This window comes from Oncorhynchus keta, chromosome 29 (assembly GCF_023373465.1).
Source record: "Oncorhynchus keta strain PuntledgeMale-10-30-2019 chromosome 29, Oket_V2, whole genome shotgun sequence".
NCBI lineage: Eukaryota > Metazoa > Chordata > Actinopteri > Salmoniformes > Salmonidae > Oncorhynchus > Oncorhynchus keta.
In genome coordinates this window covers 36,682,511-36,697,104 of record NC_068449.1, presented here as the reverse complement: position 1 = coordinate 36,697,104, position 14,594 = coordinate 36,682,511, and the positions used below count along the sequence as shown (strand labels likewise).

At 44.1% G+C, this 14,594-nt stretch overlaps 1 protein-coding gene and 1 long non-coding RNA gene across 7 annotated transcripts in view; one reads left to right on the top strand and one right to left on the bottom strand.

The window, feature by feature from the left end:
* The window catches only part of LOC118362859 (DNA (cytosine-5)-methyltransferase 3A-like), a 72,295-nt gene that overhangs the window by 8,545 nt on the left and 49,156 nt on the right, over window positions 1-14,594 (bottom strand). For all 6 annotated transcript variants that reach the window (XM_052486505.1, XM_052486506.1, XM_035743537.2 and 3 more), the window contains 7 exons: window positions 9,055-9,309; window positions 7,350-7,508; window positions 6,973-7,080; window positions 4,947-5,103; window positions 2,020-2,169; window positions 1,534-1,578; window positions 1,070-1,149 (listed from right to left, as the gene is read on the bottom strand). In XM_052486505.1, the coding sequence (XP_052342465.1) occupies window positions 1,070-1,149; window positions 1,534-1,578; window positions 2,020-2,169; window positions 4,947-5,103; window positions 6,973-7,080; window positions 7,350-7,508; window positions 9,055-9,309 (954 nt within the window). The remainder of the gene's footprint in view (window positions 1-1,069; window positions 1,150-1,533; window positions 1,579-2,019; window positions 2,170-4,946; window positions 5,104-6,972; window positions 7,081-7,349; window positions 7,509-9,054; window positions 9,310-14,594) is intronic.
* LOC127913641 (uncharacterized) lies at window positions 9,328-11,710 on the top strand. The gene is made up of 3 exons (XR_008086297.1): window positions 9,328-9,420; window positions 9,505-9,588; window positions 9,631-11,710. It is a non-coding gene; the product is annotated as an uncharacterized LOC127913641 (long non-coding RNA).

Genomic DNA, 14,594 nt, shown 5'->3' with positions numbered 1-14,594 from the left:
AGGTTGTAAGTAACAAGAACATTTCCCAGGACAGAAATATCTGATATTGGCAGAAACCTTAAATTCTTGTTAATCTAACGGCACTGTCCAATTTACAGTAGTTATTACAGTGAAAGAATACCATATTATTGTTTGTGGAGATGTTACGAACTTGAAATTGTATTAATAAACCAATTAGGCACATTTGGGCAGTCTTGAAACAAAACTTTGAAAAGAAATGCAATGGTTCATCGGATCAGTATAAAACTTTGCACATACACTGCTGCTATCTAGCATCAACAATCTAAATGCACCTGGGCTGGAATAATACATTATGGCCTTTCTCTTGCATTCCAAAGATGGTACAAAAAAAATACAAATAAATCTTTATATTATCTTTTTCCAGATATAATGTGTATATTTGACTACATTAATTTAACATTTCCACAAACATCAAAGTGTTTCCTTTCAAATGGTAACAAGAATATGCATATCCTTGCTTCAGGTTGGTTATGTAATTTTAGACAAAAATGTAAAAAAGGGGCGGATCTGTAAGAGGTTAAAATAAGGCCTAAAGCAGCGCTGGAGCCTAGAGGGTGAGCTAGACCTGGCCCATATATATCAATGGTAAAGCTAGTCAGTTGCACAACTGAATGCATTCAACCGAAATGCGTCTTCTTCATTTAACCCAACCCCTCAGAATCAGAGATATGCAGGGAGGGGGCTGCCTTAATCAGCGGCATTGGCGTCCGGGGGGCAATATAGGATCAGGTCCTACCTGTCCATGTAATCATCTCAGAGTAGGAGCGCCGACATAGGATCAGGTCCTACCTGCCCATGTAATCATCTCAGAGTAGGAGCGCCGACATAGGATCAGGTCCTACCTGCCCATGTAATCATCTCAGAGTAGGAGCGCCGACATAGGATCAGGTCCTACCTGTCCATGTAATCTGATTCATTGTGACCCAAAAGGCTAAACCGATCATCCTGCTTGAGAGGCTTGATACGTACACCCCCAGATCTACAGACTTCATGGCCTTACACCTAGCCCTGCTTCAATAGCCTTAATGGCTTCCTCTTCCCTCCTTACCTTACAGCTCTGGCACATTCCTCCAGCAAACAGAGGGTGTTCACGGGAAACATTCAAACTTCCACAGGAGATGCAGATGTCTGTGGAGAAAGACAGAATGTAATCGGTGCCAGCCAGAGATGCAGCAAATAAATGGGTAAACCCTGACCGCCGATCAAGATACGCGACTTTAGCATAATAGGTGCACTATACACAAAAGAAAAAAGGTGTGTAAACAACACGTATAAACATTTACCCTCCACTAAAACCACTAGGCAAGCCAACTGGAGGTTGACCCCCCACTGCTTTGAATCCAGCCTTGGGATTCAATAGGAATATTTGAACAGCCGTGAGAGGAATTTACATTTCATAAGGAAAGCTAATATGCTTCGAGGACTCATATAAAATAGCCAACTCTCTTTCATTCGCTGCCTACTGAATACGACCCTGGCTGCCTGAACACAAGAGACAGACAGACCACTTACCTTCTATGCTTCTGCATTTCTGTCTCACTTCATACACAAGTCTCTCTGGAAATGCAGACCGGAGAGAGAGAGAGACAAAACCACTAGTTTCAGATTCAGGATATGACTTGAACGTTTGTTGCTATGCTATCTTTGCAGATGACATCTTCGAGAGAGATAAAAGCTGCAGACATACCCCCTCTCACCCCTACTTCACCATTTGCTTTTAAGATATGTGGGGTTTTTTGCCAATATAAAGTGTTGGGCTGAGTACATTCATAGCACATAGATAAGAGATACAGCGCTACATAACATTTACCAGATACATCAAATATAACACCTACAGAATTGACCATGTTAACCCTAGTACTAAGCACCTGCTACCCTGTCTTTCACAAACAGTCTCTCTTTCACTCTCACACACACCCTTTAGCTAAACCTCCCTGAGGGGGAGGGATATAGAGGTCACAACCCCTATTTAACCTAATACAAAAAAAGCAGGCCTACCTCTCGTCCCCTCGTCAATCATCTCCTTGACCTTGGGTTTCTCGGCTGCAGTGCTTTTGCGAGGCTTTTTGGCTGGAGGGGGCGTGTAGGCTGCCGCCTCTGGCTCCACCCACACGTCAGGGTACACCTCCTTATATGGGTTACGCTCCTCTGGTGGGCGGGGCAGATCAGTAAGACAATAAACAAGTCAGATAACCAGACTCTTGCCAAAAGACTACCAAAAGACAGGTAGGGGAATGCTGGATAAAAAGGGTGGAATTGATCTGGCAACTGAAGGGACATTCCCCTACCATTGGGCCCTCGAGCCCCACAACAATACTTTCGTTGTTCGCTGTAACACGGACAACAAAATGTCTTTATAATGTGTTTTTGTTGTTGTTGTCACATACACCAGATAGGTGTAGTGAAATGTGTTGTTTTACAGGGTCAGCCAAAGTAGTATGGCACCCCTGGAGAAAATTAGGTTTAAGTGCCTTGATCAAGAGCACATCAACAGATTTTTTTTTTTTAGCAACCTTTTGGTACTGGCCCAGCGATCTTAACCACTAGGCTACCTGCCTGTTATAAGCTCCTCTTGCCTTTCGGTAAATCTAAGCTTCGGTGATTTCCCAATGTATTCCAGTCCCTCCAGGATTCCGCGATACTGCGATCGCATAATTCAATGCAAAAATCAACCAATCAGCGCATATTATGCGACGGCTCGCAATGTTGACCAACCCCCGCACTTTTAGGGCATAAAAGGGTCCAATCGAAAGCGGGTTTGTAATTTTGACCAATTACTGCACTGTCACTGTGGAAAATGGCCCAAATCCAAACAAGTCAACAAAGTGTTTTCCCCCTGGCCTGTCAGCGTATACACATATGGGTGATTGTTGATAGCTGACAGGCAGTACAATGAACAAAAATCAATCTCATTTGCCAACAAAAATAACAGATAAACCGTGCGAAACTATTTCCAAATGTTTTTGGAAACAAGTTGAAAATGGACAATAAACAGTAACTTCGAATCAGCAAAGCATATGAGAATGTCAGAACAGTTCCCACAGCAGCGGCAGATCACCATGACTGAAGTGGTAGCAGGGAAGACTGTGGCAAGCGCTGAAAGAATCAAGGTGAGTGGCGTTTTACTCAAACTTTCACTCCGCTGACCTTGGCTTTAGTAGGGTGTTCGGCACTCTGCTCTCCCCTGTCTAACCTTGGCTTTAGTAGGGTGTTCGGCACTCTGCTCTCCCCAGTCTAACCTTGGCTTTAGTAGGGTGTTCGGCACTCTGCTCTCCCCAGTCTAACCTTGGCTTTAGTAGGGTGTTCGGCACTCTGCTCTCCCCAGTCTAACCTTGGCTTTAGTAGGGTGTTCGGCACTCTGCTCTCCCCTGTCTAACCTTGGCTTTAGTAGGGTGTTCGGCACTCTGCTCTCCCCTGTCTAACCTTGGCTTTAGTAGGGTGTTCGGCACTCTGCTCTCCCCTGTCTAACCTTGGCTTTAGTAGGGTGTTCGGCACTCTGCTCTCCCCTGTCTAACCTTGGCTTTAGTAGGGTGTTCGGCACTCTGCTCTCCCCTGTCTAACCTTGGCTTTAGTAGGGTGTTCGGCACTCTGCTCTCCCCAGTCTAACCTTGGCTTTAGTAGGGTGTTCGGCACTCTGCTCTCCCCAGTCTAACCTTGGCTTTAGTAGGGTGGTCGGCACTCTGCTCTCCCCAGTCTGTCTAAAGGAGAGCACTGCTCAAAGCACTGAGTGTAATTTGTCAGCCTTGCCGGTTTAAACTCTCTGAAAAAGTTAATACGGAGGACGAAAGCACAATCTTTCTGGATAAAAAAAAAAAACAGTAATACTGTTTTAAAAGTACATATCAACCGCAATACACTATTTTTACATTTTCCGTTCTCAATTATTTTGAAGACAATTTATGTGAAAGAAATATCAATCCTCAAATGGAAAGCGATTGATCAGCTTTGAATCACATTTTTTTTAGAGAGAGAGAGAGAGAGAGAGAGAGAGAGTGTGTGAGTGGGAATGGGAGGTGCATCTCGTGTTGATAGCAAAGCCCCAAGCCTGATGGAGAGGAGAGGTGTGTGTGTGGGAATGGGAGGAGCATCTCGTGTTGATAGCAAAGCCCCAAGCCTGATGGAGAGGAGCGTGTGGGAATGGGAGGAGCATCTCGTGTTGATAGCAAAGCCCCAAGCCTGATGGAGAGGAGCGTGTGGGAATGGGAGGAGCATCTCGTGTTGATAGCAAAGCCCCAAGCCTGATGGAGAGGAGAGGTGTGTGTGGGAGGTGCATCTCGTGTTGATAGCAAAGCCCCAAGCCTGATGGAGGAGAGGAGAGTGTGGGAATGGGAGGTGCATCTCGTGTTGATAGCAAAGCCCCAAGCCTGATGGAGAGGAGCGTGTGGGAATGGGAGGAGCATCTCATGTTGATAGCAAAGCCCCAAGCCTGATGGAGAGGAGAGGTGTGTGTGGGAGGTGCATCTCGTGTTGATAGCAAAGCCCCAAGCCTGATGGAGAGGAGAGTGTGGGAATGGGAGGAGCATCTCGTGTTGATAGCAAAGCCCCAAGCCTGATGGAGAGGAGAGGAGCGTGTGGGAATGGGAGGTTCATCTCGTGTTGATAGCAAAGCCCCAAGCCTGATGGTGAGGAGAGGTGTGTGTGGGTGATTGTGAGTGAATCATGACAGAGCTGTTTGTTCAGGGAAATAAACTAAATTGAGGCACTTTAGATGTTTCTAATTGTTTTTGTATGATGTATTCTGCTTAAAATCGTCCTAAAACTCTGCACATTACTTTTTTATCGCTTTATATGAAATTAACGTGAAAAAAAAAAAAACATTGCCAAATGTATCGCAGAATTTCATAAAGGTTCCCGCTAAATCAAGCATTTCTGGCCACAGTATTCTCTACAATTAAATGGCAAATAAACATGAAACTTAAACTTACCTTCTGGTGGCTCTAGGCCCTTGGGCCCGGTGGGTTGGAAGCCTGTCTTAGCCCACTCTATCATCTGTTTGCTCTGTAGATCCACTGACTTGGAGGTGTCCGTCTCATCGCTCTCCGGACAGGCTATAAATGCTTTGCCTGCTCGGGTGCTGGCCACCTGCAGAGGGACATGACCGGTCATTGTTGTCATCCTTTCATCACCTGTATGTACAGTCAACTCCGACATTATTGGCACCTCGAATAAAGATGAGCAAAAATGACTATAGAAAACAAATAATAGAAACACTTATCTGTATTGTATGCTAATTTTGAAATGATATTATTTTATACTTTTATACTTCACAAGTCATACCTTTTGTCTCTCAAAAAGAATAGGGGTCAAAATGATTGGCACCCCTGTTTTCAATACTCCGGCACTCTCCCCTTGCAAGGATAACGGCACTGAGTATTTTTCTAAAATGTTTTACGAGTTGGAGAACACATTGGGAGTGATCTTACACCAGTCCTCCATACACAATCATTCCAGATCCCTTATGGACGGCCCTCTTCATTTCAAACCCACAGGTTTTCAATGGAGCTCATCAAAATCCAGAAAGAAATGGTTAACAGACCACAAAAAAAAAAATTAAATTGCCAAATCAGTTTCCCGGACTTAAACTCAAATCTGTGGGTTTGAATTGAAGAGGGCTGTCCACAAGTGCAGACAACGGATATCAAGGATCTGGGAAGATTGTGTTTTGGAGGACTGGTCTAAGATCCCTCCCAATGTGTTCTCCAATCTCATAACACATTATAGAACAAAAGCTCAGTGCCGTAATCCTTGCACGGGGAGGATGCACAAAGTATTGATAACAAGGGGTGCCAATCATTTTGACACCTATCCTGCTGAGAAAATACATTATTAAACAACATCTCCCTCCCCCCCTCCCCGAGTCATTTTATTAGTATAATAGAACATACTTTTACATATGTTTTGATCACATACTATTCAGTATTTAAAATATACAGTCTTTTTTTGCTCTTTATCAAGGATGCCAATCATTTTTGGAGGTGAATGTACGAAAATACACTTGAGTGTTCAAAACATTAGGAACACCGATCTAATATTGAGTTGCACCCCCTTTTCCCCATCAGACCGGCCCCCAATTTGTTGGTGCGTGGACTCTACAAAAAGCCTTCCACAGGGATGCTGGCTCATGTTGACTCCATTGCTTCCCACAGTTGTGTCAAGTTGGCTGGATGTCCTTTGGGTGGAGGACCATTCTTGATACACACGGAAAACTGTAGAGCGTGAAAAACCCCAGCAGCGTTGCAGTTCTTGACACTAACCGGTGCACCTGGCGCCTACTACCAAACCCGGTTCAAAGGTCCTTCTGTAGCTCAGTTGGTAGAGCATGGCGCTTGTAACGCCAGGGTAGTGGGTTCGATCCCCGGGACCAACCATACGTAGAATGTATGCACACATGTAAGTCGCTTTGGATAAAAGCGTCTGCTAAATGGCATATATATATAAAGGCACGTCAATATTTTGTCTTTCCCATTCACCCTCTGAATGGCAAACACACACAATCCATGTCTCAAAAGTCTCAAGGCTTAAAAATCCTTCTTTAATCTGTCTCCTCCCCTTCATCTACACTGATTGAAGTAACATCAATAAGGGATCCTAGCTTTCACCTGGATTCACCTAAGTCATGGAAAGAGCAGCTGTTCCTAATGTTTTGTACACTCAGCAGGTATTATCAGCATCAATCATTACTACAGAGCAGACCTTCTCGGAGCAATTTTAGAGGACTTGAGGCCCTTTTTCAACAGTCTATCATTTTTGAAAGGTGCTGACTAGCAGTATCTTTCAGCACACAAAGCTGGTTTACATGACATTATCACAATCCAATTACAACCATTAAAAACAGATTCCAATACAGTTCTAGTTGTGAACGTAGTTTCAACCAGTTTAGCCCGCTGTGATTGAACGGGACTTGACCGAATGCTGCAAACGAGACGTAATGAAACGTAGCCCAGTACTTACCTGAAGCACCTCATAGATGGCTTTCTTATACATGGGCTGCTTGCTGTAGGTGGGCTGGTGGAAGGCGTTGGAGAAGGAACTCAAAGGCAACAGTTTCTCTACACACACCTGTAGGAAAAAGAGTAGGCACTGACGAACAACTGAACTTAGAAATGTCTCATTTCATTTGTTTTCATTTGGTGGAACAGAAAATTAAGTTTTAATGGGTCGTGTTCAGTAGGGCACATGGTAGCAAAATATTTTAAAACGGAAACCAAAAATGACTATTCCTTATTGGACAATTAATCCAGGTAGTCCTTCCCAGTTCCATTCTGTTTTCATGTGTTTGGTTCCTACTAAACACAACAGTGGTGTGCTGTTTTACAGTTTTTCCTCACCACAGAGAATTTTCCATCGCCGAACCACATGACCCATCGTGTCCCCTCGGCAGCTCGGCTGCGTCCGGTCATCCACCAGGAGACAATACGACCAGGCCACCAGGAGAACCCCCTCAGCTTCCCCCACACCAGCTCCCCAATGCTGAAACCACGCCCATCCTACAAGACAACAGCAACAGTAAGCAACAACACCAGGATAACCCCCTCAGCTTCCCCCACACTAGCTCCCCAATGCTGAAACCACGCCCGTCCTACAGGGATGAGATCATCACATATACATACTGACTTGCCTAGTTAAATAAAAGGTTAAGTTATAACACATTTTTTGATTAAATAAAAAAATATCCCTCGTCAATCTACACACAATACCCCATAATTACAAAGAGAAAACAGTTTTTTAGCAAATGTATTACAAATTTAAAAAAACAGAAATACCTTATTTACATATGTATTTCAGACCCGAGCTCAAAACTCGAATTTGAGCTCAGGTGCATCCTGTTTCCACTGATCATCCTTTACATGTTTACAACTTGGAGTCCACATGTGGTACATTCAATTGATTGGATAAAATTTGGAAAGGCACACACCTGTCTATATAAGGTCGTGACAGTGCATGTCAGAGCAAAAACCAAGCCATGAGGTCCAAGGAATTGTCCGTAGAGCACCGAGACAGGATTGTGTCAAGGGACAGATCTGAGGAAGGGTACCAAAATATTTCTGCAGCAATGAAGGTCCCCAAGAACACCAGTGGCCTCCATCATTCTTAAATGAATGAAGTTTGGAACCACCAAGACTCTTCCTAGGAGCTGGCCGCCCAGCCAAAAACCAAATGGGCACTCTGACAGAGCTCCAGATTTACTCTGTGGAAATGGGAGAAACTTCCAGAAGGACAGCCATCTCTGCAGCATTCCACCAATCAGGCCTTTATGGTAGAGTGGCCAGACAGAAGCCAGTCCTCAGTAAAAGGCAAATGACAGCCCGCTTGGAGTTTGCCAAAAGGCACCTAAAGGACTCTCAGATCATGAGAAACAAAATTCTCTAGTCTGAAGAAACCAAGATTGAACTCTTTGGCCTGAATGCCAAGCGTCACGTCTGGAGGAAACCTGGCACCATATTTTTCAGCGGCAGGGATCGAAGGAAAGATGAATGGCGCAAAGTACAGAGAAATCCCTGATGAAAACCTAGTCCAGAGTGCTCAGGACCTCAGACTGGGGTGAAGGAACACCTTCCAACAGGACAACGACACTAAGCACAGCCAAGACAACGCAGGAGTGGCTTCGGGACAAGTCTCTGAATGTCCTTGAGTGGCCCAGCCATAGACCGGACTTGAACCCGATTGAACATCTCTGGAGAGACTAGAAAATAGCTGTGCAGCGATTCTCCCCATCCAACCTGACAGAGCTTGAGAGGATCTGGGAGAAACTCCCCAAATAAAGGTGCGCCAAGCTAGTAGCATCATACCCAAGAATCAAGGCTGTAATCACTGCCAAGGCAGTTCAACAAAGTACTGAGTAAAGGGTCGGAAATACTTATGTAAATGTGATAATCCAGTTTTAAATCATTTTTAGAAATTTGTAATTAAAAAAATATTTGTTTTGCTTTGTCACTATGGGGTATTATGTGTAGATTGATGAGGATTTATTTTTTAGAATAAGGCTGTGACGTAACAAAATGTGGAAAATGTCATTGTGTGTCCTGTGTTTACCTCGTACTCAGGCTCAGTATCAGCTGTCTTGGGTGATGTCTTGTCACCTCCTGCCATGGCGACAGGTTCAGGTGTGGTGGCCACCGTCGGGGACGCTGGATCCGTGGGCTGCTGTTGTTGTTGTTGTTGTTGCTGCTGCTGTTGTTGGTTGTGTGTGATTACTGACACTTCTTCTTTCTGTTGTGGCTCAGGCTCCATCTCCTCATGGTCCTCCATTGCGTTCATCACTGACACCAGCAGGGCCTTTTTCTCTGCCTGAGACGCCACAGAGGAAAAGGAGAGGTCAGTTCTATCTGCCTGAAACACCACAGAGGAAAAGGAGAGGTCAGTTCTATCTGCCTGAAACACCACAGAGGAAAAGGAGAGGTCAGTTCTATCTGCCTGAAACACCACAGAGGAAAAGGAGAGGTCAGTTCTATCTGCCTGAAACGCCACAGAGGAAAAGGAGAGGTCAGTTCTATCTGCCTGAAACGCCACAGAGGAAAAGGAGAGGTCAGTTCTATCTGCCTGAAACGCCACAGAGGAAAAGGAGAGGTCAGTTCTATCTGCCTGAAACACCACAGAGGAAAAGGAGAGGTCAGTTCTATCTGCCTGAAACGCCACAGAGGAAAAGGAGAGGTCAGTTCTATCTGCCTGAAACATACTCAGATAGACCCCAGGCAGGGGACATGTCAATCTAATATAATATGTATTCCATTTAGCAGATACTTTTATCCAAAGTTACTTACAGTACATTCTTAGAAAAAAGGGTTCCAAAATGGTCCTTCGGCTGCCCCATAGTAGAAGCCTTCTTGGTTCCAGGTAGAACCATTTTTGGTTCCAGGTAGAACCCATTTGGGTTCCTTGTAGAACACTCTGTGGAAAGGGTTGTACTTGGAACGCAAAAGGGTTCAACCTGGAATCAAAAAGGGTTCTCCTATGGGGACAGTAAAAGAGTGTAGTGTAGTTTTTTCTAAGAGTGTAGCGTGTGCACAGAATTACATATAGAAACCACTTTCTATTTAATAGGATCTGTGTGTCAGTACATACATTATTTGTATGGGTGGCCAAGTTTGAAACGAATCCACAACTCTGACATTGTAAGTGCCATGCCCTACACACTAAGCTACAAAGGGATCGCCATGTACAGTTCAAAACATTTAAAATACTCTCGTGGAGTAATGTCAATCAGAAATATTCTGACAATAACCCATGTAATGAAACACATTTCTTAATGTGTTTTATACTGAACAAAAACATAAACTAAACACAACATGTAACGTGTTGGTCCCATGTTTCATGAGCTGAAACAAAAGATCCCAGAAATGTTCCATACGCACAAAAATATTATTTTTCTAAAATGTTGTGCACAAATTTGTTTACACCCCTGTTACTGACCACTTCTCCTTTGCCAAGATAATCCATCCACCTGTCAGATGTGGCATATCAAGAAGCTGATTAAACAGTATGAAGTTTTGTCGCACTACACAATGCCACAGATGTCTAAAGTTGAGGGAGCATGCAATTGGCATGCTGACTGCAGGAATGTCCACCAGAGCTGTTGCCAGAGAATTTCATGTCCATTTCTCTACCATAAGCCGCCACCAACGTCGCTTTACAGAATTTGGCCTTACATCCAACGAGCCTCCGAGCGGTTTGCTCATGTCAACGTTGTGAACAGAGTGCCCCATGGTAGCGGTGGGGTTATGGTATGGGAAAACATAAACTACGGACAATGAACACAATAGCATTTCATCGATGGCAATTTGAAAGCACAGAGATACGAGATCCTGAGGCCCATTGTCATGCTATTCATCTGCTGCCATCACCTCATGTTTCAGTATGATAATGCACGGCCCCATGTCGCAAGGATCTGTACACAATTCCTGGAAGCTGAAAATGTCCCAGTTCTTCCATGGCCTGCGTACTCACCAGACATGTCACCCATTGAGCATGTTTGGAATGCTCTGGATCTACGTGTACGACAGCGTGTTCCAGTTCCCGCCATTAACCAGCAACTTCGCACAGCCATTGAAGAGGAGTGGGACAACATTCCACAAGCCACAATCAACAGCCTGATCATCTCAATGCGAAGGAGATGTGTAGCGCTGCATGAGGCAAATGGTATTCACAGCGGATACTGACTGGTTTTCTGATCTGTGACCAACAGATGCATATCTGTATTCCCAGTCATGTGCAATCCGTAGATTTGGCCCTAATTTATTTATGTCAATTGACTGATTTCCTTATATGAACTGTAACTCAGTAAAATCTTTGAAATTGTTGCATGTAGCGTTTTATATTTTTGTTCAGGGTACATCCTGTGTAAACATTATGCTAACCTGTATGAAGGTAAAAAGGAATCCAAAATACTTCAGTGTCCAGCACTAGCGACTGTTCGCTAGCGACTGTTCAAACGCATGGTGTACTTCCCGTCGTGTCGAGAGAACTGCTATCTGCGAACCAATACCTAAATCAAACGTTATCTGTGTAGCTAGTGGCTCCTGGCAGTAGAGGAAGAGTTCACTGGGTTTGTGGTACCTGACACTGAAACATTAGGTCAAACACACAGAGGACGGGCAAGCCGGACCCAGACATGACATAAGCCTCTCACACTAAATCCCCAACAGCTGCACTCATCCTACTGTAGTCTGTCTCTCTCGGTTTCTCTCTCTCACACACACACACACACACACACACACACACACACACACACACACACACACACACACACACACACACACACACACACACACACACACACACACACACACACACACACACACACACACACACACACACACACACACACACACACACACACACACACACACACACGTGAATGCCCTTCACAGCTGCACTCATTCCATCGCTCTGGTCCAAAATCTTTCTCAGGTTTTTCTCACACGCAAGTGTGTGTGTATGTGTAGAGAGGTAGGGGGCAGAGGAGGGAGAGGAGAGAGAGGGCTGGGAACAAACCCTAAACCCTCATCTCAGCGGTCTCGCTGTGCCTCTCGCCCTCCATACAGTAGACCCCGAGGGGGTGAGGGTGGGAGGGCATGGGGAGGGCCAAAGTGGCAGAGCAGAAACATGTGGTGTTCAATCAAGAGGCTCTACTCTAGTTTATAAATATCTTCTGTAGAGTAGAAGTAGTGGACGACTGCCCGGTTCAAAGCCCTCCTCAACCATATGTGTTAGAGTTGGCTTAGCTCCTAGAATGCAGGCAGCCGGGGGATGAGGTGTGTATAGGAGAGAAAAGGTGTTTGTTTGTAAAAACACCGTTTTTTTCTAACTAGGATATAATTAACTTTTTTTTTTACTATGGTTTGATGAACACGTGAGTCAGGGGATGAGCAGAGCATCTGAATCAAACAAACACCGATTAAAACAAACTTCTGAATCAAACACACTGATTCAAACACGGATTCCACAAACTTCGGAACAGAACACTCTGATTCAAACAAATTGATTCAAATAAAATCTCAATCTATGATCTATTTACAGTGATAAAGTTTTACTACATTGTCTTGTGCAGCCAAAGAATTGAGTTGGTGCCAAGAGCATTCATGCCAAGTCAAATCTGTTAATACAACTCTACTGTGTTTACAATATGGCACAACAAAGGAAACTGTGCTAATCAAAGGGAAGAAATGTAAAAGCAACTAAGTTCAATCGGTTTCAGACTCATTGCTAATGTAGTAGGCCATCTGGTGGGACAGTAAGTAAGCATACCACCCTGTATCCCACTGCTGGCTTTCCTCTGAAGCTACACAGGGTCGGTCCTGTTTGGGGGACCAGATGCTGCTGGAAATGGTGTTGGAGGTCCAGTAGGGGGCACTCTCGTCTAAGGAGATCCCCAGGGCAGTGAAGGGGACATTGCCCTGCATATGGCGCTGTCTATCGGATGGGATGTTAAAATGGGATTCCTGACTCACTGTTGTCGCTCACGATCCCATGGCACTTGACGTAAGAGTAGGGGTGTTAACCCCGGTGTCCTGGCTAAATTCCCAATCTGGCCCTCACACCATCATGGCCACCTAATCATCCCCAGCTTCAAATTGGCTCATTCTACCCTCCTGTAATTCTCCCCCATCTTACAAGTAAAATAAGGGTCAGTAAGTTCAGGGGGGATTTCAAAGAAAGTGAGGAAAATCCTGTAATGTGGTGGTCATTTTGGCAAATTTGGGGGAGTAACTGCTCTCTCCGGGTTGCTGCTAGTGGGTTATTTATCTTCAAAATCAATGGAAAACTGACTCTACCAAAGTCTGGTGGGGGAGGAGTAGAGTACAGGGGCTATAAGAACCAGATATCTGTCTCTGGCCTTTTCCCCCAGTTGTAAATGCCCCCTTTTGAGGGCCTCTCTCTCGTATGAGTGCAGCTACACCAGGCAGGCAGCCTGCAAGACTGGCTCTCTAGAGCAAAGGAGGTAGTAGAGAGAAGAGACAAGGCAGTATTTATCATCTAGACACGCTGCCACTGACAACCTCAGAAAAAGCAGCTAGCAGCACCTACAGCGACTTCAAGAAGCATTCACACTCCTGGTCTTTTTCCACATGTTGTTGTGTTACCGCCTGAATTTAAAACAGATTAAATTAAGATTTATTGTGTCACTGGCCTTTTTGTCACCCCATAGTATCAAAAGTGGAATTACGTATTTAGTCATTTTTACAAATTAATAAAAACTGGAAAACTAAAATGTCTTGAGTCAATAAGTATTCAAATCCTTTGTTATGGCAAGCCTAAATAGGTTCAGGAGTAAACAGTTTCTTAACGAGTCACATAATAAGTAGCATGGACTATGTGCAATAATGGTGTTTAACATGATTTTTTTTAATGACTACCTCATCTCTGTACCCCACACATACAATTTATCTGTAAGGTCCCTCAGTCGAGCACTTACAAAGTTTAATGGCTGTGATAGGAGAACTGAGGATTACATTGTAACATTGTAACATTGTAGTTACTCTACAATACTAACCTAAATGACAGAGTGAAAAGAAGATAGCCTGGACAAAATAAAAAATATTCCAAAACATGATTCCTGTTGCAACAAGGCAAGGCAACAAGTAATATTGCAAAAAATGTGGCAAAGCAACTCACTTTTTGTCCTGAATACAAAGTTTTATGTTTGGGCAAATCCAATATAACTCTGAGTACCACTCTCCATATTTTCAAGCAAAGTGGTGGCTGCATCATGATATGGGTATGCTTGTAATCGTTAACGACTAGGGAGTTTTTCAGGATAAAAAATATAACGGAGTGGGGCTAAGCACAGACAAAATCCTAGATTAATTTGCCTTTCAGCAGGACAACAACCTAAAACACAAGGCCAACTTTACACTGGAGTTGCTTACCAAGAAGACAGTGAATGTTCCTGAGTGGCCGATTACATTTGCTTGAAAATCTATGGTAAGACTTGAAAATGGTTGTCTGGCAATGATCAACAACCAAGTTGACAGAGATTGAAGTAATTTGAAAAGAATAGGGGCAAATATTGTACAATACAGGTGTACAAAGCTCCTAGAAATTTACCCAGAAAGACTCACAGCTGTAATCGCTGC